This window comes from Takifugu flavidus, chromosome 20 (genome assembly GCF_003711565.1).
Source record: "Takifugu flavidus isolate HTHZ2018 chromosome 20, ASM371156v2, whole genome shotgun sequence".
Taxonomy (NCBI): domain Eukaryota; kingdom Metazoa; phylum Chordata; class Actinopteri; order Tetraodontiformes; family Tetraodontidae; genus Takifugu; species Takifugu flavidus.
In genome coordinates, this window is record NC_079539.1 from 3715026 (window position 1) to 3740460 (window position 25435).

At 45.0% G+C, this 25435-nt stretch overlaps 1 protein-coding gene across 6 annotated transcripts; it reads right to left on the reverse strand.

Moving 5' to 3' along the window:
* Positions 1 to 166: 166 nt before the first annotated feature.
* erbin (erbb2 interacting protein) lies at positions 167 to 25180 on the reverse strand. 6 transcript variants are annotated; one of them, XM_057019635.1, is made up of 28 exons: positions 24548 to 25179; positions 23712 to 23818; positions 21757 to 21831; positions 15635 to 15829; positions 15401 to 15518; positions 14716 to 14794; positions 14510 to 14599; positions 13959 to 14015; positions 12225 to 12288; positions 11931 to 12005; positions 11386 to 11530; positions 10883 to 10955; positions 10072 to 10201; positions 9871 to 9986; positions 9613 to 9682; positions 8500 to 8599; positions 7195 to 7316; positions 6925 to 7089; positions 6629 to 6808; positions 6434 to 6551; positions 6180 to 6354; positions 4587 to 6099; positions 4172 to 4315; positions 3325 to 3378; positions 3087 to 3254; positions 2901 to 2993; positions 2728 to 2802; positions 167 to 2651 (listed from the first exon to the last, which is right to left on the reverse strand). In XM_057019635.1, the coding sequence occupies exons 4-28, from the start codon at positions 15818 to 15820 to the stop codon at positions 2544 to 2546; spliced, it is 4218 nt and encodes a 1405-aa protein (XP_056875615.1). In that variant the 5' UTR covers positions 15821 to 15829; positions 21757 to 21831; positions 23712 to 23818; positions 24548 to 25179; the 3' UTR covers positions 167 to 2543. The 6 variants fall into 6 exon arrangements, with proteins under 6 accessions (XP_056875615.1, XP_056875618.1, XP_056875613.1 ...); XM_057019638.1 differs by lacking the exon at positions 21757 to 21831 and having other exon boundaries at positions 24548 to 25180; XM_057019633.1 differs by lacking the exon at positions 23712 to 23818.
* Positions 25181 to 25435: the final 255 nt, after the last annotated feature.

Sequence of the window (25435 nt, forward strand, 5' to 3'; positions counted from 1 at the left end):
ACTGCGCCTAACAACTGGCACTTTAACACGCTGAGGTATTCTTTAAGTATCTGATATTAAGAATATATAATTGTTAAACATGTAATTCTACATCTAGCTCAATAAAAACACAGGAAAATACAACTAAGTTCCCATAATTTGCCACACAAGAGAATGGAAACCCGCGGCCGTTATTAAAGAGCATTAGTTTTATTTTACACAGGTTACATCAGAAACAGGTAATTATGTACAAAACGTGGAATGTTGGCTAAATGTATCGTCAATCATCTCACCAAGGTTGTTTCCAAAGACACCTTCAGAAACACTAGCTATACATGAAAATGGGTGCATCTGCAATTTATTGCTGGTTTTACAATCGCAAGTCACTAATGCCGTTAATTCGTTTCTCACTTGTTTTTAGAGTATTTACAATTTGATTAGTAAGGCCTAAAAAAAAAACAAAGACGGCTAAATAAATACGTGTACTTCAAAAACAGACAACACAGATGAAGAAAATGTGCCGTGTTTTATCTCCCAAGATTGTCTACAATGTCAACACCTGTGTGTTTAATATCAAGTAACTGTAAACTCACCAAAAACTTGAACTTTTTGTCATCGAGTCAACAGAAAGCACAGCCAAAACTGATAAAAATATAAACAATTCATCTGTGAGAATACTACAGGTTTTGTGGGGACTCTGGGAAGTGCATGTTATACAGTCACTTGTCTGTAAATAAAATTTAAAGTGGTGACACATTTTTCATTATCTAAAGAGGGGCAGCTCACTCTACCACTGTTTTAAACGTGGGTGGACAGAAAACATCGGTGTATCCACACGGGAAGACGACAGTAGAAGAGAATCAGCTGTGAACAAGTTAAAGGAATTTCGTGTGACCTTGAACTGAAATGATTCAACAACTGTGTCTTCGCACGAGCCGTTAGCATTGAGCTTCACGGGGTCGTGGCGTGTACATCTTATTTCCAGTGCTTCTGGAAACACGTCTCAAAGGTTATTTACATGTGAATATCAAGAAAGGTGGGGGGGCCTGAAGGTTTTTTCTTTTGACAAACACCAGGAATGTTGAGATGGATTCACAAATAAAGACCAGGGGATCATGTTTCTGTTAACAGTTAAAAAAAAAAAAAAAGTTTCAGGAACAGAAATTTCATTCAATGCAGGAACTCTTTCCCCCCATGACTACTGTGTATCCTACCAATACTATTTGATTAGAAAAAAGATCATTTTTAATATAAAAACCATGTAAAATCAGAGATTAATAAAATGTTTTTAAAAATGCTATCTGATGTGTTTCAGGAGGAAAATAAAGGCTTTAAGTATTGCTTTCACACCATTATGCTGCAAAAGTAGTCAGAGGGTTGTGAACATGTGACTATTGCTTGGGTTTTGGGGTCATACGTCCTCCCCGTTTCAACAGTTCATGGTCTATGGCACTTCACAACGTGCTTCTCCCACTCAAATCTCTGTACAGCAAAGGAACAAATGAAATCTGCCGACACAACAGACACCAACAAAAAGGCAAACTGTGGTTTTCTCCCATTTAGAAAATAAAAGAGATGTTGAAACCTGGACAACAGCGCCACCCCCGTCCACCTAAATAAAGCAACTATGAAATGAATGAAATGTTATTGTTATTCTATGTCTGCTGTCTCCTTCTGCTCGCATTTTTCCAGACTCGCTTTGGTTGACTAGCACTGCTGTTCAAGCTGCCATTTCCAGCTTCAGCTCGTACCTGTGGCTGCTCAGGCTGCACCTTAAAGCACACAAACGTGGTTCCCAAAACATCAAACTTCTGTCTCCCGCTGGAGGGAGCAAGGCTGAGCAAACACAAACTCCACCTCTCACTTCCAACTCATCGTATGCTCACTTGCTAACTGCATTTCTTCAGCCCGATTCACATTTAATGTGTTGTTGATATGCGAAGCAGCTGCTGCTGAGAGGTCAGAGTGGATGAACGGAGGGCATGATTGTGTCTACATACTCAAACAGAAGCACGGGAGGATTTGTTCCTCTTCTTCCTCCTTGGATTGATTTTTTTTATAACCCCTCTCTCCTAACACAAACAGCTCCTTGTGCTACTTTCATCGCCGCATTAAAGAACACGTAACTTTGTCCACCATTTAAAATCACACTGCAGGCTAAAATGGTTTCAACATCACAAGTATAACGTTTGAAAGGCAGGAAAGATCTCAGAGGAGAGCCCTGCCCTCTAGTGGTCAACTTGTTTAAAACAAACAAAGCCCAATTTAAAAAGGACAGATGGGAAAACAAAAAGAAACTGATGATCTGTACAGAGACCGCAGCATCGGAGCAGGTGGTATCACCAGCTTCTTCCGTATAAAAATATATATACCACAGTGATGGCCTTTAGAGAACTCGTATTTGACCAGGTTTGCCGCAGTCTCGTTTTAATCCACAACATTCAGTGGTTTCGCCAGTTCTATCAAGATAAACAGTCCCAACAAGTCGGTTTCTGTGTAGAAAAATACAAGTTTCAACATGAAGGTCTCTTCCTTGTGTGCTCCTGTTCAGATGTCAGCTGGTTCTACGCCTGCACGTCTCTGACAATAGTCAAATCCACAGTGTTAGGAAAGGTCTTCAGGAGGGACACCGCGTTGCCGTGATCGATATTCACAAAGCTGTATCCGTTTGCCTGGAAGGGAAAAGCACGTTTTATTGTTGAACAGGGAGGGAAAACACATTAAAACCATCCAAAAGTGAATCTGTACCTGGATTATTTTATCTCCAGGTTGAAGAACCTTAGATGCCGGGCCCTCAGGTTGAACCCTGGTCACATATATACCCTAAAAATAAGGTAATGATGAGTAAAACCCACAAAATAAAAGTGTTCTGAAATCTTACAAATGTTGATAAAAGCAAAGAATCATTTCCACATATTTACATTGTCATCGGGATGAAAGGGGTTTCCACGGCCTCCCACTCCCCCGGATATACTGAACCCCAGCTCGGGATTCTTCTCCACTTTCACATGGATCTGAAACACACCCACACACTCTCGTCTCAGTCACATGCACGGACACCACAGCTGACACCAGGGGACTTTTAGAGCCACCTTCACTTTACTCACCTCATGCTGCACAGTGTCTTGAGGGATGCGTGGGGGGGCCTGGCCCTGATGGGAGACTTTGAGCATTAGATAATCGATAAGCTGTTCTCTGGAAGGGTGGCGGGCCATGGGGGTCTGGCTCATCTGAGGACGGCCAGAGGGGCCCATCTGACCGTTCATCAAAGGCACCTGACACAGAAACGGCAATGAAGGCACAGAAGAAAAAAAGGAATCGTTCACATTTTTTAACCGAACCTACTTTTCTGTGGGGGTCAAGGGTGTAGCTCTGCTGCACTTGTGGGAACACGTCATCCTGAAAGAGAAGGTCAGGAGACCATAATAGTCACATAAAAAATTGATGTGTTGTTTTAGAAAAGGGGAGGAGACACAGAAACGAAACTGATTCATCGAATTATTTAAGCCGTGATGATGAAGGTCTCAAACCTTAATGAAGGAATTACACAACTGTCTCGTACATCTGCACAAAACCCAAATACACACTTTGTAAACCACTCAGACACACACACTTACCTTAGGAAACATACTTTTCATCCCCACACACAAAGTGAGGGGTTATGAAGTTATTCTGGAGTTGAAGTGAAGATGAAGAGTGAGTAAAATGAGGATTTAAAATGCAGTTAATGGAAAGGCAATAGTTGCTAGGATACTAAGGGACAGGCCTGTGAGTGTGGACAGATGTTGGCTGGTTTAAAAAGGGCATTTTTTTATGACATTAACTAGTCACATGACAACCTTTGAAAGGTTTTCCTTCAAGAAGATGTTGACTTTTAATCCTCAACATTGTATTCAACATTGAACGATGGTACATAAAGCAAGAGGGCCCCTTTTAAACGATACCAACTCATTACAAACACAAGAAAATACACAGCAAACTGTCAATCACAGACGTCATGCACTACAGGGTTAGAGGACACGAAGGACGACTCTGTCTGCTGACGCCAGGACACGTGAAAGACATCTGAGGTCACTGATTATGTCAACATGGAGGAAAGAAGGAAGCGCACACACGGCCTTCTGAGGGATATGAAACTAGCAGGAAGCTCAGGCCTCACACGCACTGCAGCAACTTCAGGTTCGGTACTCACACAAAGGCCCAGAGCTGTGCGGGGCTGTCCGTCCCTGGCGCTAAAGACCAGGGAACCTTGGCTGGCATGCATGTCCCTACAGCTGGTGTAGTGTGACCGGCTCAGCGGAGAGTTATAGGAATTAAAGGAGCGTGACAACGCACTCTGAACAGAAGACGACACGGAACATCCAGCACCAACAGACATCAGAGGCGGCCATGCAATCCACCCAATAAGTTTGAACAGAAGAGACAACGCAAATGCTGACACACATGCAGTGAATGAGCCATTTTGAACAGTGGGTTAGTGAGGTGTGACAGTTTCCAACCTCAGATAAAACTACCACTTCCTTTAAATGTATATTTTTTAAATACAGCAGACTTAACAGATCTTCTGAAATACGTTGACATGTGAAGGGGCAGAAACACCTCTTTACCTTTTCCATTTTTTTGGCCTCGATGTGCCTCATCACCTGGTCCCTCCAGTCCATCGGCACCCTTCCGGCCCCTCCCGACATCTGCCCAGGCCCGTCCAACAGTGAATGCTCAGAGCTCACCCTGGCCGTGGGTCGCTTGCTGGGGCTGCTGTGCTGGTAATTGAAATCGCTGACGGACATGGTCCTTTCTGGAAGCTCGTGGGGCTGCGGCCTGGCACTGAGAGGTCTGGACCCTCCAGGCACGTCAATGCTGTAAGTGCGAGCGGACAGCGGCCGGTGCATGGCGTGGCTCATCGCTAGTGGCCCCCTGGCGAGGGTGTGAATGTCTCTGTATGTCATGTATTCACCATCGGGGATCTGTATGCGTCTTGAGTCACCGATGGAAGCTGTGGAGGCAGCGCTGCTTTGCCTCTGCAGAGTGCTACTTCTAGACTGGCCTCCGGTAGAGTGAAGTCTATCAGCCCACATATCCCCAGAAGGCTTGGGGCACATGGGAGCCCCCCTCTGCAGGGGCTGCAGTGGGTAAGGAGGTGCCTGGTTGCGGTTGGAGTAATTAGTGTTGGCAAGTGAGTGTGGAGGAGGGGGCGGAAGGTAGCCTTGGTGCTCTGGGGGCACAGGTGTCCTTGGAGCCCAGAGACCATCTTTAGGCATGGAACTGCTCGTGTACTGTATGTTATACTGAGGGGGAGGGACGCCCATGCTCATGCTGGAGGAGACGGGGTATCTGCTGGTGCTGGTGCTGGTGCTGGCGCAGGGCTTGGAGGATGACAGCAGGTCTGAGGAGGATGCAGAAGAGCTCTGGTAGACCTGCAGTGCTGGGTCATTGAGCAACTGGCCTGCCGACTTGCTCCGGACGATGCTCTGGCCCTGAGCCCCTGGCCCGGGGCCCGCCCCCGCCCCCCTCATCGTCCCTGCTGTGTCGTAGGCGTCACTGTCTCCGTCAAAGGAGTAAACCTTCATGCCCCCGACTTCTATGTTGCTGACGCTGTGTGACTTCATCACCTGAGGGGGTTGGCATCTTTTCTCTGGGGAGAGCTCCTCGGTGCTGCGAGACAGCGACATGTCACTGCTAGCTGTCACGCCTGTCGAGGCCACATGCGCAGCAGATGTCTCTACTCTCATGGCTTGGCTTTTGTTGCCCAGACCGACCTGCTGGTTTCCATTCAGAAAATGCTCCATGTTCTCATTGCTGTAACCCTGCTTGCCGTTCAAGTCCTCCCGGGTTACCGTTCGATTCTTGGTCTTGTCCACCTCGTCCAGCTGAACCATGTTGTCAGTTTGCATCTTGGACACATTCATGTTGATTTGGTCCCATTTGTATGTTTCTCCCACGCCATTATTAATTCCTTTCTCAATGAAGGCCAGCCTGGCCTCCATGGAGAGGTCATAGTCACCCATTTTCTCCGGGGGGCTCTGCTGTGATTTTAAAAGAGCCTGAAGGGTCTCGGCTCCATTGCCGTTATGAAGGAAAGAGGTGGGGTCTTTATGCTGGTTCATGTTCTCGTCTTCTTGTCTATGACAAAGAGACAGATCAAACTGAGTAAGAGAATTCAAATAGTCTCTTGTTCTACTTCACTTCAAAATGACACAGACCGGCTTTTTGGCAGGAAGGGCATCTTTGCTTCGCGTTCGGGGGTGCAGAGAGAGTTGTCCTGACTGCTGTCTGTGGTCAGAGACACCGAGTCAGACATGCGAGATGGAGATGAGCAGTTGCTGTTGTTCTGGTTGCTGTTGGCCACGGTGTCGTCCAGTAAGGAATCAGCATCATCTGTCAATCAGAAAAATCGTTGTTCATATCATTCATGTGCTTTCCACTCACATTTTACCTTAAACAAATAGATTTTTACCCTTTTTGTCCTTATTTAAAGTCACCACTTTGGGTTGGTTGATTGAAATCTCAATCAGAGGAGGTCTCATCTCTGCAATTTTCATCTCCTCTTCCTCATCAGAGAGCTCCTCAGAATCCTGACAATTACAATTATTCTCATAAAGCGTTTAAACTATCACAGGAGACCTTTTGTGTCTTTATTTATCAGAATTACCTCCAGTGTGTCCTCGTGGTTCATCATGGAGCTCCCTGAAGATTTAAGTGGGACTTTCTGAGAACTGTAAGACTCTGAATTGTCTTTTGATTCTGATACCGACGGGTTTGAGGAAAATGTGAGGGCAGATAGTGGCTCTACATCTGATGATGTCCCGTTAGAACAAGGGGCCTCTATCACCTGCATGGAAGAATGGATGAAGGACCCTTTACAAATACTCTATGAAAACAAGACTAGATAAAGAACAACTTCCTCCTTAATTCTTTCCACATAAAAGCCTATTTTGTAAAGCTGACCTTTACTCCCACATCCTGCACACCGATGTGGTTCCTCTCATTGGGTTTGCCAGACTCGTCGCTCGACTCGTCTTCCTTCAGCCTGTGAGCCACAGACTGGGCAGTCTTGACCATGTTCTTCAGCTCGTCTGGGTATGGTGTAGGGTAGCGTTTCAGGTTTCCTTCCTGGATAAAGCAAAAGTAATGAGAGAGGAGTGAAATGTTGAAATGTTCAATATCGATTCCTCTTTTGATATTGTATGTACACATGAGGGGAAATTCAGCACAAACCCGTGGTGGCGTTTCTCGCTCATCTTTGTCTTCGTCACACTCGAAGGCCACCTGAGCTCTGTGCTTGCGTTGTTCTTCCCAGACGGATGGATTAAAGCTTTCTGAATCGGAGTTGGGGATATCTGAAAAAAACCACACAATTTGTTTCTTTATCAAAGACTGTAAATCTTCGTGTATGCAGATTTGAGTTTGAACACAAGGTGGCACTAATACGACATAATGAAAAACAACAACTACTGTCTCACTGGAAAAGTGAAGTATTTCTATGTCTGTTTCATTCTTCAACCTGTTCAATCTTTAAAGTTTTGACTAATAGGACATCTAAAAACAAGCTACGATTAGCACTGTTCTGATTCCATCTGTGTTACTCCTGTCTGGCCAGGTGTAGGACAATAACTCAAAGCAAAGATGATAAAAGTTGCATCACGGTTGTGGTTTTCCTGAAACTTCTGCATTTGCAGCTTAAGTTATTCATCTCTGTGATGCTTCTGCAAGTGTCTGTTGCACGAAATACGACACCTGACCACAAATCACTTGAGCAAATCAATCGCGTATCACTGACTGACGTCACATTCTCGAGACGTCATTGAGGCTTTATGCAGGAATTCAAGCTGCTATTCCTGGCAAATCTCCAGGCACCAGACATGAACTGTGCTCGTCTGCAGCTTCGTGCCCCATAAAAATGTGAATGCACAGTGGATGGTATGAGTCACCTGGTGTGCAGGCCCTATATCAACAAACGATAAAATGCAGTGACTGCATTCAGGCTGTAACTTACTGTGGCCCGGTCAGAGAGATAATATGGAAACAGATAAAATCACAAAAATTTCCAGCAAGGCCACTGCGCAAAAGAGCCGATAGTGCCAAGATGAAAGAATGAATGGTTACTGCTCTTTCAAATCAGCTGTGGGGTCAGTGTTGTCAGGTGAAACCAGAAACCCAACAAACCCACAGATGCTCCACAAGAAACGGACTAGTGTTTCTTTAGCACCTCAAGTCTCAGATAACCTTCTCGCTCATAAAATATACATATGTGCACGAATTGCAGGTCACCTGTAAGCCGTCTGTGATGGAGGTGGTTCAGGTAGTCACAGCAGCTTTAGAAAATTTGCTACAAAATACATTTACACGGTAGATCTTGTGCAGGTACAATATTTTCTTAATTAACATATTATCTGGTAAGAATGTCTGCATGAAATGTGGCATAGGCAGATGAATTGTTACCAGTCTGACAGACGATCTGGCCAATTAACCACGCATGAAAGGAGGAAGATAAGGCAGTCTTGTTGAGTGAGAGGTACTTACAGTCCTCTGTCCTGGTCTGCTGGGGGAACATGTAGTTGGTCAGCACAGTTTTGTGGATCTCAGGGTCCTCCTCTTTCTGGAGAGGGATCAGGGGCTTTGACTGTGTGAGAAGGAAGGTAGGTTTGAGTTCATTAATGCTGCTTTATCAGATTGTACAGAAGTCTTTCCAAGAATCCTTCTTTCCTCTAGTGCTTTAAAAACCACCCACTGGATTCATGACAGACAACTTCATCTGTGTCTCTAAGTACTGCTACATCGGCTACATCTTCCATGCAAGTTAACTAGGACACTTACAGTCACTCTAACAGTGCGTCATAGAGAAGCAGCATGATTAAAAGCTCTTTTGCGCACATTAAAGTCAGCAGAATGCAAACAATAATGTTTTAAACAGTCATTTGTATTCAACAGGCAGCTTACTTGAAGCTGGGGGGGCTTCAGCTGCTGCTTCTGCAGCAGTTTTTCAGGCAGAATTCACTGCAGCTTTTCATACACAGACAACAATCCAACTAGGATGGCATGAATAATTGATTTTAAATGAGTTGACTGTCACCAGACTATGCTGCAGAAATATTCATGAGATGGAAAAACACTGAAGCATTCTTCTCATGCAATGTCGCGTATGAGCCTCCTTCATCACATACTCTGCACTGCAAAGGGTGACACCTGTAATCTTAAAAACAATTTCTGCCGGCAACTTTTTCAGTCCAGGGGCCACCATGTCAAAGTTGTGTTACCATGGTGAAGAGAAGCACAAGATCAAGCATTTGCAAGAGGACAGAGACCAAACCCAACCACAGCACAAGACAGTGTGAAACTGCATTTACACGTCTGCTCAGCTACTTTCGGCCATCAATAACAATCTTCCTTTTTTTCACTGATCTATTTACTGAATAAATTATGCTTGAGAAGCCCTCGTAATTATACTGTAGATGGAACATATTTACCAGTACCTGTATATATGATAATATAAAAATAATGATGTTTCATCTGTATAATGAGCCTATATAGACCTTTTAGGTCTCAGGTTAGTGATTCTCGTCACATACCTTGCTACATTTCTATGGAATAGCTTAATTAAAAAAAAAGGTTTATACATAATACACATGATCTTACCTGATTTTCAGACAGCCACATTGCAGTCATCTGACTGAGTTTAGTGAAGCTGTATGGAAGATTCTTTAACCTTCAAAAGAAAAACAAACACTCAGGGGTCTTCTAACACAACAATGACTTGCATCATTAAGTCACACAACTTTTGCATGTTCTTTAAAAGCAAAATGTGTGTCTGTTTTTGTACTATACCTCGACAATTTAGAATGAGTAACAAATTCTCCCTCACTGTGTTTGAATAAGTCGTCTGGTCCAACTCACTTGTTGTTGCTGAGATTTATGACCTTGAGCTTCTGCATGTCCCCCATCTCCTCTGGCAAAGACTCCAGCTTGTTGGAATGAAGGAACAGCACAGTTGCATTCTTCCAATTACCCATCTGCAAGGGGAAAGAACAGAGCTCAGTGAGCAAACAGACACATTTACACAAACACACGCGCACGCATTGCATAGTTCTCGCTAACCTCGGGGGGAAGCTGGACAAGGAAGTTGTGATCTGCAGCAAAGGTGCGGATGCCGACGCACTGGCCAATGGAGGAGGGCAGAGCTTCGATCTCATTGAAACTGCAGTCCAGTTCATCCAGAGATGTCAGCCTGACACGTGAGAGGGTTTAAATATTTTAAACATATTCCATTTTCATGCATTTTTCAGTCCATGCATTTAAAAATGTCCCTAATGTCATTTCACCTAATGTGAAAGGAATGTTCATAAGATCCCGAACTGAGAGTCTCAGACGTAGGACCATGTTGAAATAATAATTCAGAGGCACACGACTTTGTGCATCAACAAGATACTGAATAAAATCCATAATGAGATCTAAGATTACGTAAAAAAACAAGCTTTGTTAAATAATCCATGTCACACTGCCGAAGGACCCACAACACCAAGATAGTTGGTGGAAATACACATGTAGCCTTTGTTTTACGCATTTTAAAGTGGACTGAATACAAATATGAGAAGATAGAATCTGCTAGTCAATTATCACTCAGATGAATCTGCTTACAGACAATTAAAGATATAATCAGCTCTGCTCAGGACAACCATGGACACGTCCAGAATTAAGCTGTTTCTATGAATAATCATGACGACTGAATAGCCACAGCATTACGCAACAACATATGGCTTGACAGAGAACATTATGTTAAATGGGAATATCCGATTTAGCCACACAGATGGTTTATGGAATCAGCAAATGTTAGATAAAAGCAGCATGATAATCCACTGATCTCTGGCTTTATTTTGGCAGATATTAAAGCTGTTTTTGTTACGCTCACCCTCCAATGGAGTCTGGCAGATACATCAGCTGGTTCTCATCCACTTTCAGTGCAGTCAGCTTCTTCAGCGAGCCTGTGATGGGAGCAGTGAGTCAGAGGGTTGCAGCTCAGGGCAGTTATTGATTATCATTCAGTGTTGCACCACAATGAGGAACATCTATTACAGGAGTCAATTGGATTAATTCCGACCGTCATCAACTCACTAATCAGGTTAGTCGAAATCCATTCTGACTCTAGGGAACTGTGCATATGGCCTCATCTATTTTAATCAGCCGCATCTCACAAATACTTGTTTTCCTTTCTACAGCGACGAGCGGCAAACACAAAAATGGATTTTGTCATTGTCAAAGTGTATAAAAGCTCCATTCTCAGTCCCATACACACAACTCTACAATCATTCCTAATAACACACAAAAAAGAAAGCGGTAAGGTCGGACACAAACAAAGAATCATGACTGTGACCAAACTTTTCCTATACAAGTCGTCAGTGCATGAATCATTACCGATGGAGCCTGGCAGCTGGGTGAGAGCGTTGTTTGAGAGCAGGAGGTCCTGAAGACTCTCACAGCCGCAGATTTGCTCGTCCACCATCTCCAGGTTGTTCTTAGACACGTCTAAGTAAACCAGCTGCTTCAGCTTCCCCAGCATCTGGATGCATGAACAGAAACAAACAAGGGGAACAGATATTACTATCCTACTGACAAATTTATATCCAAAGCACGCATTTTCAATTTTAAAGTAAAGACTGATAGAATCAGCTACTGGATTAGACTCTGTCTATATTTGTAAGATGTAAATAGACTAATTATAGCTGATGCTGTTGAAGTCCTGGCTGCAGAACTAATGCTATAAATATGACCTAGTTAAAAGAAATCAGGGCACATGTAAGGGGGGCAGGGAGCATCTTACTGAATAAACTCACTCAATAAGATCAATAATGTAAAGACAAAAATAAAAAATGTGTGTTTATGGAGAATCGCTTGTTGAGAAAATACTTTAGTGGACAGTTCCAGGGGGAAATGTGTGCAGACAAGACTGTAGTCTATACCCCAGGTAAAAAGGTCAGTCTGTTCCCATCCATCCACAGCTCTCTGATTCCAGCCAGCTGATCCAGCACCTCAGGCTGTTGATATAAAGAGAGGAGAGGTTAAGTGACAGAGTGGACAGTAAAACTCACAAGAAGGGCAAAATTCAGCAGCCTGAAAATGCAACGTAGCCTCTCGAAAAACCAACCTTCCATATTAAAATACAGGAAAAGGGAAAAGGGCAAAAAAAGGAAAGGCGAGATGAGGTCACCATCTAAAAGGTGAGACAGCTTTGGGTCAAAATGACAGCTACTCACCACTTCAGTGAACTCATTACTCCCCAGGTCTAACCTCTCAAGCTGTGTGAGCTTCTGCATGCTTCTGTAAACAAACAGCACACGCGGACAGATGTTAACAGCAAATCACTCATATTTTAGTTTATCATAAGCGGACAAGTTCAAAAACCGGAGCCAGGATTACAGCATGGGCCAAGCGTGCCAAACAGGAAATCATGTCAATCTGTCCGGATGATCTGACTTTTACAGTTTCACTGAATAATTTGACTGGGACATAAATACATTATAGACCTCGGGCATGAAATAAATATATTTGAATAATGGAAAATGTGACGTATGCTAGCCCCAAGGCTTCGCTCCAGAAATCTCTCCCCACATTCAGGTCACAAGCTCACATTCACCGCTCTGCTGGAAACAGGCAGACAAAAACCAGAACTATTCCACTGCCAAAGTATTCAACCATATTTAACCGATCTTCAATGACAGAAAATTGAGAAGTGAAAAAACAATGAGGATATTGGCACAACGGTAAATACTTTCACTCTGCAAAATTTACAGACAACCACACAGACGGAGACAAAACAAAGTTTCAAAAACACCTACAAGACGGAATTTCACCGATTGTTCTTCTTAACCATAACCTGCTCCAGGCTCTAAATTGCACAGTGTTGACAGGGCAGAGGAATGCGACAACAAAAGCAACATCATATTTTCTCAGAGTGAATCCCAGAAACCAAACAGAAGCAGAGCCGACCGCTGGAAATGAAATGGAGATGCAGGGAGTTTTGTTAGGGAGCAGATCTAATGACTCTCTCACGGCGAGGAGGAACCATGTGTGAACAAAGACTGAGACTCAGTTTGGTAAAGAACACCAGGGTTACTCACCTTCAGGGACACTGGATAAAATTAAAACGGGAAAGTGATCAAGAACACCATCTAACTTTTGGAGCGTTACACCAGAAAACACTAAACAGCCTCCATGTAACTGTAAAAGAGGTATGAATGAGCCATGTTGGCTCATCTAAACCTCCTTATCGGTAAAAAATATCTGCAGCTTACAGAAACACCAGATCTTTTTAAATACAGGAACATTTGGTGTCGGGATGTGCCTGGTGCATTTCCTAGACCAAGAGAGAGTGCACTTAATATGCGGAAGCCTTGAAAATACTTCCATTGTGGCCCTTTGTGCATGCACGCATTTGTTTACATCTCTGAAATGCTTGTGTGTTGCTCTGGCAACAGTCCCAACCATTAGTCCTCCTCTGTCAGGCCTCCAGACTTTAACAGCTCTGGCCTCTGTCACATAAACAATGGTGGGAAGAGAGAAAGTGAGCTGCTGCAGGGCTGGACTTCAGAGCCTGAGTGGTCCGTCAGTCCGTCAGTCAGTCAGTCAGTAACGGACAGAAAGTGGATTACAAAAGCAAAAAGGGAGATGAATAAAATCCCCCCCTTCCCGAGTCACCTGGAAGCAGTTCAAATACTTGTCTAGCATTTACACCTCCTCGAAGCCCCATAACCTTCTTTAATTGTCAAATAACCCTCAACTCTGTCTCAGTAGGGAATACGTATAAAAGCCAAGTACAGGAAGGCTCTGTGCACGAGTCTGTGTGTTCTTATGCAACAGCGTTGCACGCTTAGAATGGCTGAGGAACATTGTAATGTACGTGAAAGGGGACAGCCTCAAGGACTGTTGGTAAAGAAATACTTTACGATATGTTAATAATGAATAAATACTGGATTTGAAGGGACACTTACTTTGGCAGCACCTTTAACTGGTTCTCTCTCAACTCCAAGATCTGTAGTTTAGTCAACCTGCAACCAAGCAAAAGTCATTTTTAATCATGTATAATCGGAATTCTGCAGCTACATCACATATATTTGTCATTTTTGAAAATAAAGAATAAAAAGCTGTAAGAGTTGGCTTTTAAGATAAGAACAACATGTTTTGTGTAATTATCAGACATGAAGTACTGTTTTAACTATAAACAAAGAGGGTGAGGGAGCCTAACAGGCTCTTAAGCCTTAAGGATAATCTTGAATTTTAACACAACAAAGGTTAAGGTTACTATTTTCCAGGGATTTATTTTTTATTGGCCAGTCTGTCAAAGTGAAAGCTGAGACACAGGGCAACTAATTTAAGTTCCACTCCAGGCCAATATGTGTCATTATAACAGAACTGTTTATGTACTGTATTAATGCCACTGTTGAATTTGCAAGGTTAATTTTATTGAGCAGGACAAAATTCTCACAACTATAAATATCCTGCAAACAATCTGATCCTGATCCGGTCAGGAGAGTCAGCTGACCTGCCAAAGCTGGCTGGTAGAAACTCCAGGAAGGCATCATTCAGGTAGAGCTGCGTCAGACTCAGCAGCTGCGTGAAGCCTTCAGGGAGCCTAAAAACAGCAAAATTATTACTCAGACTTAGCTGGACCTTCATGCCTGGGAACATTAAGCCCAAAGGAAGTTAATTGGGAGTGATAAGATATAATCTCAAGATCAGAGAACTCACTTGGATATGGGATTCACGCTGGCTTCTACGATAGCTAGAACTTTGCAGTTTTTGATGTTCTCTGGGAACTCCTGGATACCTGGAGTAAAGTAAGAGATGGACAGAAGTCGAGAGACAGATGTTAGGGAACTATAAATCACACGCATCTCATTTTTGGTTATATGCCAGAGAGAAGCACCCAGAACAATACAAAAATCCAGCTGCAACATTGGGAACATGAGTGAATCTCAAGACTTCTGTTCCCACCATTGTTTCCCCCCACCACACGTGAGAAAGAGGATAAATAACTTCAAATGTCAACAAGACATGTGGACTTCTGCTCCATGAAAAGACCATTGATTTGAACTTCTCTCTCCATGAAAGGCCCGTTCTTAAGGCTACCCCACCTTGATCCATCACCTCCAAAGATATCAGGCCTGATTCTTTTCTCATATGTATCATCAGAAGGTTTCAGCCGTGCAACACTGTCACATAAATGAGGACATTTTCTTCAGAATTTCTTTGAATTCTGGTATTTGCCAGCGTGCACATTTTCCAGCACTTTGAGTAATGGCAACAACAGAAAGTGTAATGGAACAGCCCTGTAACACAACCTGGCAGATAAGATACCTCCCAAGCATCATCTTGATCATACTAAACATCAAGGGGCACATTATATATGTATCTATACATTATATTTCCTTACTGTTTTTGCTGACATCAAGCTCCCTGAGATTGATGAGGTTTGCGATCGCCGCTGGCAACACTGCCAGGTCATTATCTGGCATGCTCAGTCGGTGGAGTACCTGGCAGTTAAACAGTTGCTGGCAGAAGGAGAGAGATATATATGTAATATTGTATTTGAGGGCTATTTTCAGGCAGAAATTGTAGAAAGATGGATGCATTTATATGAGATGTTGATGAGATGATGAGGTCTTACTTTAGGTAGCTCCTCAATCTGGTTGGCATCGAGGTAGAGTTCCTGCAGGGTCTTTTCAAAGCTGAAGATCTCCTTGGGAACAGTCTCCAGGCTACAGTGGGAGTAGTCTAGCGATGTTACCGCCTCCTCCTCGCCCCGCAAGCAGCGGCATGGCACCAGACGAACAAATAAGTTCCGCTTGGACATCCTCAGGCACTGGAAACATAAAAGAGGCACAAAATTAGGAGAGTAGATCAGGAGGTGCAATAGGCGAGTGACTAGAACAACATATTTAATTTTTACGTTTAATATACCGGTAAACGTGGGCATTTTTCCAGCTTCCTATCCGGTTGCGTGTTTAGCAGCTGGAGGGGAGCTATAATGTATTATATTTAGGATTTGAGTTTCAGGTCAACACAAATCAAGTGTAGGACGTCAAATGGAATGTGTTGATTTGAAAAGAGGCTTTGTTCCTCAGGGCATGTTGAGAATGTGAATTTTCCTCCCTCTAGTCTTAATCTAAGATCTGACACATAATCTAGGAGGCCTTCACTCACTGTGTATCCAGACTGTCGAGCTAAGCTGCACAAATGTGCTCGCCTTGACCCACACTGTTGACGTCAATTGTGAGATGAGGGAAGATATTCCCACAAAAAAATGAAATTAAAACAAAAAAGTTATAAATCTGCCCAGAGTTGAATGGAAAAAAAGGGACCCATCAGCCAAACTCTTCAAATCTGAGTGATACAAAGACTCAATCTGATCAAATACATGTAAATCCGCACATACGTTCATACACCCATGAGGCATGCAGAGCCAAGACGGCCTCACACTCCCACAGTCTTTGCAGGCAGCAGGAGGATCGTGTATAAACACTCTTACTGGCTAATCTGGTCCATCAACTGAGGGGATGACAAAAGGCTTGGCTCTATTTTCCCACAATAATGAGCGCCGAGCGTATGGATGACGCATCTTATCAAGTGTGGGAGTGGGACAAGCTAGATGGGGGAAAAGTGGATTCCTCGGGGTTATGCAAGAAGAGGCAAAGCGAAACGTTCATGAACATGGTGAGAAAGGTGCGACGGTAAAAGTTAGCCGCCGGCTATATCCTTTATTAACTCTGTTTTGTTTGCATCTCATCATTAAAAACAACAAAGAAGGAAGACAACATTAGCATTTGAGAATGTGTTTGACTTTCCTCTGCAGCAAAGTTTGCAGTAAGATGTGTTGGATTACTCTGGCACCCAGGCTCCCGCCCAGAGTGATCTGGAAGGCAGCACACTAACGAGGCCCTCAGTCAGCTACATTGATAGGATTACCCGCTGACCTACATGGTACTGGATGACCAGCCATCCATCAAAGGCTTCCATCTCTCAAGCTAAGAAAGTTGAGAGTTCCCCGCAGAGATTTGCGGACAGAAGCTTTTGGCCGTCTTTCCTAATTCTTCCATCACATTTACTCTTAAATGGGCAAATAAAACAAGTAACAAACCGTCCACGGGGGTATTTATTTATACTTTTAACTACTAGTGTTGGGATGAGTGGTCAGGACTGGATCCTTCAAGCTCAAGGCAAAATTTCTGACTATTTTCCCACCCAAAGCCAAGAAACCACTCCCCTGTCACTGCCCCTCTGTAACTTAAAGCCCTCCTGGGTCAGTTTTGTTGCTATAGAGACCAGAGCCGAAGCTAAAATCCTCTTCCCGACCCCTATAGTGATGCATAAAACCAGGCAACAGATCCTTTGGGTGCAGCTTTATGAAAATTGTTGTTAAAAATGACGCGTTTATTGCAAAGTGATTTCAAATATTCCAAATATGCATGTGCGTTCTGTCGGCGTGACTTGCTGCATGTGCATGCAGATATTCTGTAATAGGTGAAACGGAAATGAGAGCCCTGCATTTGACTGGAGCGAGCAGCCTGAGTTATTTATAGCAGTCAGGTCTGGTCTGCTTGATACAGCAGAATGTGATTAGTCCGGGCTGGCTATTGCTTTATGAAAGGAGCTTTAAAGCAGATTGTAGCGGGCTGCTACATCCCAGGCTGAAATATTGTACCGGCAACAAAAACAATATCAACAGTGACTAAAAATGCAACATCCGGCACCGGCTGTGGGACACGCTACAACTGTCTGCGTCTGAAGGAAGAGGAAACAAAAAGTCACTTCCTCCGCGCAGGCTGCTGGAGAGCTGAAGGCTCCTTCTTTCACTCTTTTTGTGATGCTTCTTCAACAGGTTTATTTCCCTCCCCGTTGTACTGGCAGATCCAAAACCAGTTCAGGCACCAGAATTCTGTACACACACGCGGTTGTTTTTGACTCGAGCAAATATTCCTACTTAAAAAAGTGTGCAGCAGCACTCGGTTTTTAGGAAACGGTGAGATGGTGATGATGGGCATGAACCTGAACGCCACTATCAGCTTTTACCAGAAGTGTCGTTTTAGCCGATTGGGTGATAATGAGCCTCAGCGCAGGGACTTTGTGACTGAAGCAGTCAGCACAGACCCTCTTTGGGAGCCCCATCAACAGCATCATGAGCAGTTATATCCCACACCACACGATAACGCAGCAGGATTCTCAGTTAAAGTCAGCTCAACGCTGCACTAATTCAGAAAAACAAGTGTAAAAGTGTGTGTGAGGGTGGTGATTAGCTTTAAGACACACAATAAAATAGGATTTCACAATACAGAACGTATTTTTGGCTGGAGGCTGGAAGTATTGATAAATTAGGCAGGTAACAACACAAATGCTTGATATTTTCCCCCCTAAAGCAGTGCAACCAAAACACTGGGACCGTCCAGAAAAGCAGGGGGTTGTGACACAGTTTGAACCTGAAGATCCAGTTCTGTTTCGGTCCCACCGGTTCAGAGGTTTGCATGACACCAGGAAACAAAACCCCGCTTGTTTTCTTTGAATTTGTGGGAAATTGGGGGTCGGTAATCTGATCCATCGTCAAGTTTCTTTTTCTGTTTCCACTTCGGAGCAGTGAGAATCTCTTTGTGAGGCTTGTGTGCATTTTTACAATGTTGTTGTACTGTTGCAGCAAAAGGTCGGATACTAATGCTAACTGAGTCTACTACATAAACATAAAGCTTGAGAAAGCTGGTCATTGTGTTAAAAACGTCACACAACAAAGATTCTTGTTAAGGAGACAAGTGCCGAGTGGCGATAGAAACAAGTTTCTGGAATGAAGAACAAAGGTTTACATATAAAACGGACTGAAAGAAGCTTATGAACGACTCATGAAATTGGTACCTACCTCCTGATCCAGTGGATATTTTTAGAAAACCTACCACCGACGCTAATTTCATTTCTCCAAGAAAGGAGCAGAACTTCTGCTAATTTTATTAGAGAAAAATGAGTTGCAAGTACTACTGGATGTCAGGTCTGCCGAGTTAATTCACAAATGTGTGTCAAGCATGACTAAACCGTCTAAAGAAAGTACAACAACATGCCATGCGAGTTGGGATGAGTGTGAAACTAGATAACTACGGTAGATAACTCAATGTACCGGTAATCAAATTAGAAGCCTTTTTAGGACAGAGTGAACAAGGAAGTTCAATAGAAGGCAGCAGATATGAGTAGAAGGCAGAGAAATGTCATGAAAAGAGCACAATGGTGACACCAGAGAGCATTTCCTTATTGACTGGAGGAGCGGCTGGATAACAGCATTAAACATGACAGGTGGCCATAATTATAGACTATGCAGGAAATGTGCAATAATCAATATGCTGCAGACATAAGTTGTTACGCAGTCACGAGTTTCAATATTGCTGCAACAACATATGGAAGGAATGCAAATACATGCAGCACACATGAGTCAGAGAATACATGTAACAAAGAACCGCAGTTGCTCATGGATGACCTTGTCGCACCTCTAAAAGCCACATCCTGGGGACCAGAAGACAATAACTGAGCTAAGACCTGCTGGCTGCCTCCTGCTCAATCACACCAACACACACTCTGTCAACAAAACAAACATGATAAAAAAAAAAGAATAAATCATGTTGCGACAGAAGAGGAGCGACACTTCATTTCTAAATTCTCTGTGGCCAGCAGGTCAAGGGTCAGGCTTCCAATGCCCAGCAATAAATGTTGATTTCCAGTAAATCTGTCCTCCAAAGCTCGGTGATTAACTCTCCTCCGGGGGTTTCATGAGCACCGGGGGTAAATACGGGCTTACTGAGGCGACGAGGCTGAGCTGAGACTTCAGGGCTTGAAGGAACGCAGAGCGAAGTGCTTAGGACGCTGAATGAGCTGGGCATTCTGCATTTTCACTTTCGACATGTCTAAACCAGCAGCTTCGCTTTAAACAACTCAGAAGTTTTCACTTCGCTTTTCCCTATTAAACTGAAGCCTGCTTATACATAACAGCTTGATCTAAATTCCCAGAAATCCCCTCAGCCTGCTAGTTCTTAATTAAAGGTGTGCACAACATGCACAATCCTTAACAATAGGATTACGGTAGTTCCTCTGGGCATTGGAGCTACAGGTATGGATTGCATACACTGTGTTTAAAGCACAACCCAAAATATCACAAGGCATCACAATGGGAGCTGTAATACAATATAATGAGGATGGAGCTTAAATGACACGTAAATACAGTTTACCGTGATGGTGGCGGGTGCACATTCAGTGCGTTGCCACGTAACCACTCGCGGCTTCCTCTCAGCGCCACATTACCTATACAACAGTAGCTAATTAACGCTAACAATGTGTTTCACCATGAGTGAAGGAAGTAATGAGTGTTGACGTGATTTAAGTACACCGATGTGACTTTACGAGCCCCACCTGCTATAGATCAATGCTCCAAGTCTCGTTTGCCGTTCGCAAAGCCAAAGAAGAATAAAAAAGAAAACATGGCACAGACTTACTTGAAGTTTTAAATGACTTGTGGGTGTCGGTGTGACCGAGTGTGCGGGAGTGAGCAGGCAGACGGGGACGGCGAGTCTCACGCGGATCAATAAAAGGCCATTTGAGCTTTTAGTGGCTCTGATCAGAGAGCTATGCAAACAATAAACAGCTGTCTCTGTAACCCTGGACACTGTGGTCCCACTAATAAATGATCCTCGGCAACATTTTAAATAAAGATTGTGAAATATAATCCTGCAGGGGAGCGGCGCTCATCTCTGGAGCCGTCCATGTGACTGGAGGAGGCACACAGGAAACAGAGGGAGCAAAACGCCATTTGCCAAGTCTGGATAACCAGGTCAGACGCTCCCGTTCAGGCCAGAAGCTCGTATGCGTGCAGACAGCTCCCGCCTTCTGCTCATTATGCAAGCGGAGCCTATAGAAATGCTTTACATTCCCTTAATGCCTCTTAAAGACAGAATGGCTGCTCATCACATGCAGCAATAATAATATGGTCTCACAAAGAAAAGGAGAATGAATAACAAATTAGAGAAACGTGGGACGAGCACACCTGGCAGGGGGTCATTTGGCGTTCAGGTGTAAACTAACGGCGAATCTGCAATGCTGTCTAAAGTTGCACGACGCGGCTGCCAGGTCCCAAAAAAGCAGTCAAACGAGTGCATGTGGAAACATTTCAGAAATCCCACAGACAAACCTGTTCCTGTCGGCGCAGATAAGAACCCTCCCTGTCGCCTGACCTGGTCATGTGACTCAGCCTGAGTGGTTTAGGGAGACATTCTGGACACCTGTAAATGTTTCACCTGTAGTTTATGTAATGCACGGGTCTAAAAATGGTGAGCGACACATAGCTGCACGCTGTCGCCGGGCAAAGTTAACACACAGTTTGGGACGTTGTAATAATCGCGGTGAAGATGAAGCAACAAGTCTGAAAACTAGCGTCCATTTACACCACGTAAACCGGTAATACACAGACATGCAGGGCACAATAAAGGAGCTACAGTACGGCTTTACAATCTTTACAGAAAGTGAATGTTGACTGTGTGCAGAGCTCGTCTGGCAGGTGTATCGCGTATCGTTGCCTCTGGGATAAAGGGCGGGGTGATACTTGTGTGAAGATCTCACTAATATTTGACCAAGAAATTATGTTTTTTTTGGATCCAAGTGTAAAGAAAACCCAAGATTACTGCCTCTTTATCAATATCTGCTAGTTAAACAGAGAGACGGTGATCATGAACCCAGGAACAGGCTGGGTGACATTACCATGAGCTTACATACCTTGTCATTTAGGACTTAAGCGCTTGGATCCCAGTAGGCAGCAGATAACTGATCCAACAGCAACAATCTGCTTATCTAATGAGAAGAGAAAGTGTCAGCTCCAAAGCCTAAAACACAGATTAGGCCAGCGCTCCATCTTGGCTGTCATTTAGATTATTTCATCGTTAGGATTCCTCTGCCAAGAGAGGCCAAGATTACGACAAAAATGTGCAAAACACTGTTCGTCCACGATGTCTCTAATCCCTGGTGAGTGCTGCTGGAGAACTACACCAAAAATAATGGGATCAGTTAGCCGCCAAGACGTTGGGATGTTTTATGATGGGTGTTAATGAGCCGTCAGATTTAGGTCAACCTTTATGCTTACTGATGCTTGTGGAGGCAGCTAGCTTTGCAAATGAGGGATAATATTTAGCATAAAGTAACAATTATCACTAAAGGAAGGCCGATGGTCATATATTAGCCTCGCTGAATGTGTGGAAAAGAGCCCCACGGAGAACGGATCCCGATAGTTCAAAGGCAGCTGGGTTTAACAGGACTGGAGGAAGGGGAGCAAAAGACGAAGGAGGGGAGAGAAATTTGACTTATTCAGAGCCTCGGCTGCAGCCACACATCAGTTTCTGCTCCACTTCCTCTGGGCGCCTTTATCCTCCTCTCATCTAGTTGGGATACGGAATTTTTTCCCAAACAAAAGTCGCCTCAGTCACACGCTGGAATAAAGCAAAAGTGCTGATTTATAAAAGGGGAGGAGGAGCATGAATGGGCCTTTACCGCGCCCATGCTCGGGTCAGGTCCTTTAATAAGCACGTCTCATGGCGCCATCAAACCAGCCCTGTTACTCAATCACGAAAACGAATCCATCGGCTACAAAAAAGGTCAATTTCGCCGTCCACGCGATGTTAGAGATGCCGATCAGCCGAGAGGGGGGAAGCGTCACCATGGAACACCTACCGAAGCCAGTCAGAGGTTGTAAACTGCGAATTATTAATGATTAAACGCCGCTGTCACGCCAGAACACACGCCGGAGTGGCTGCAGCTAACCGAGGAGCCAAAAATGCCAACTTACTGTAGCGTAGCCGAGGGCAGCAGCAGCGCCCGGCGCGCCCCCGCCATCCAAACGCACCGAAGGGACGGGCCGCAGCGTGCCATTTGGAGCCCAGCGCCACTGAAGCGGAGGCCTTCACCTACACACCTGCTGCCCCGGCCTGCCCCTCAGACCCAGGCGGAACAAGCGAACCCTGCTAAATGTCAGCCGCCGCGTCCGGGTCATCTGCCACTTCTCATAAACTTGACATTTCACAACTCTTACCCTCAGCGGCCCCGGCGCCCGCTCCGCCGGGTTTACTCAGCGGCGTGGCCTCCGACGCGTCACATGAGGCGCAATCACCAAACACGTGGTGTTTGTCCGCGTCAACAGCCCCGGGGCTTGCCGGCTTCGACGGTGACGCCGTATCAAACCAGTTCCCATTTCCCCAATTCAAGGTCCGGCACAGGCGAGCACAATGGGAGCTTTGTGCTTTTGGGATTAAACCACCGTGTGGCGCAGGAACGGTGAAACTGGGCGACACTGAACCCTATCGTCAAATATTTGCCCTCTGTGAGACGCAACAAGAAGAGATAAATCATGAAGAGAAGGAGGAGGACTGTTGGGCTCTCCTGAACGTGCACGTATCTGCAGGGGAGGAAATCAGTCCTAATAAAACTTGCTACTCTCCGGCTCTTATATAACACGTCCTGACACCGACAAATGGTAATGCGAGCAGTCTTGGTCACTGTTTACATTTTACTCCAGCGGGAGATACCATAGATAGCTAACCAGCCCCCGGGTGCCTGGATGGATGCCCCAGAGGTGCAACACAGGTGCAACACGGGGGGCATTTCAAACCTTCCAGGTTCAATGGTTTGCACTCCTACATGGGGGTTGTTTCCAAATCCCTGGCTTTTTAAATCACACGCACCTGCAATGGCAGAGTGGTGTCCTGCAACAGAACCACAGAACCTTCAGTGATCCGGGTCACAGGTGCGGGTCACACCTCAGAATGGGTGAAGGTTTCTCCTCTCGGCTCTGCGGGATCCGGACAGATTGTTGAACAAAGTTACAAATAAAAATCGCCGTCGACCTGTCAGTTCTGCGGGGAAGCCTTAAATCCGTATGCATAAATTAGCTCGGACCTCTAAGGGGATTAAATTACACGGGAGAAGGGGGGCAAGCGGAGATAGTAATGAGATTAGCGAAGTGGTGAGAAAATGAAAGAGGTGATATTTGAGAGCGCGGCTCTGTAATCCCTCTTTTCGCCCGTCGGAGCTCAGAAGATGCAACAAAAGATGAGTGTGCGGCAGCTGTTGCTGTTGCGCTGCGGCGTTTGCCCCGCTGGCCGGCCCGGGGAAGGGCTAAAAACGCGTCCACATTGGTAGAAATCACGGGTTTACGGGCAAAATAGCACCGTGCGGTGTTAGCTTAAAAGCTGCTCCGACGGGAAACGCTGGCACGCGACAATGCAACCGGGAAGCGGCGTCGTTGCTACGTAACCCGTCGAAAGTAGAGCCAGCCGCTTCGCATCACCTTTCAAAACAAAGAAACAGACGCTGAAAACTGAAACTGGCGGCCGGGCAAAATGCGATTTGTGGCTGTTGCGAGCGGCTGAAGAAGCCGGAGTCCCACAACAAAGTGGGAGCCGAGCGATACTCCGCTGCGCTGACGCTAGCTGCGCCCGTTAGCATGACGCCCGGGTGGGGGCGCAGAGACGCAGCAACTCGCGCACACACACACACACACACACAAATAAATACTTACCGAAATTACTGTCGAGTCGGGGTCTGATTTGATGGCTCCCAGGTCAGGTCACCAGCGAGGCGCCACTGTCCAGAAAGTATCCGGAGAAGCGGTCATTAGCTAGCTTTAGCGACGGGCTCGGTAGTTTCACTCGGGTCCGGCTAACGTTAGCGTCGAGCTAACCCCAGCGCTGCCCCGCACATCCACGGCGAGACCTCCCTGGCTTCGGTTTAGGTTCGCCGCCCTCGGTGGTTTTCACGCATAAAAAGGGATTTTCTCCCAGTTGATGTCCGAGTACGCTAACAAAGAAGCGAGGACGCGCGAGAAAACTCCCACATCGGTTCAGACTTTACAGCGGAGCATTTAAAAAAAAGAAAAGAAAAAAAAATCCAAAATGTCCCCGACATTCAGCGAGAAAATACAAAAGGCAAACGTCTTCACCGAAACCGCGTCGCTGCGGTGTGTTTTCGGGCATAATCTCCCTTCTGCTGGCGTAGCGGAGCAGCTCTGACAGAGGCTACACGGAGGCTGTCGGGAACAACATGAGCGGAGGGGCTTTCTCGCCTCGACCTCTGCCTGCATGGAGGAGTGGGCTGGCCGCCGCACTTCGCTTTTCCTGCTCCACAGACGGTGCCTGACGCACACGGGGACTTTCTGCCCGTCCCAGGATCCCCATCAGCCCTCTCGACCGGCGGCGTTTCCACTTTATTATTAGTTCCAGGGAAATATTTATACTGACAAGGAATCATGAGATTATAGCGAGACCGGGGGACAACATGGCAATGTGCTGGTTAAATCCACGTGTTTTCACGTGTGTGTATCCCATTCACCGTGTTTGGACAAAACATGTCATGATGCCGGCTGGTATTTGATTTAAGGCGATTAAATTCCATACAAGAACATATTTAA

What these genes read in the sequence shown, in the direction of transcription:
- erbin (XM_057019638.1), bottom strand. Translation starts at nt 15,820, where the DNA reads ATGTCCAAGCGGAACTTATTTGTTCGTCTGGTGCCATGCCGCTGCTTG. An exon ending in CTACCAGCCAGCTTTGGCAG is followed by an intron (nt 14,016 to 14,509) that starts GTCAGCTGACTC and finishes GCTTGGTTGCAG; the next exon opens with GTTGACTAAACTACAGATCT. An exon ending in TTTAAATAAGGACAAAAAGG is followed by an intron (nt 6,355 to 6,433) that starts GTAAAAATCTAT and finishes TCTGATTGACAG; the next exon opens with ATGATGCTGATTCCTTACTG.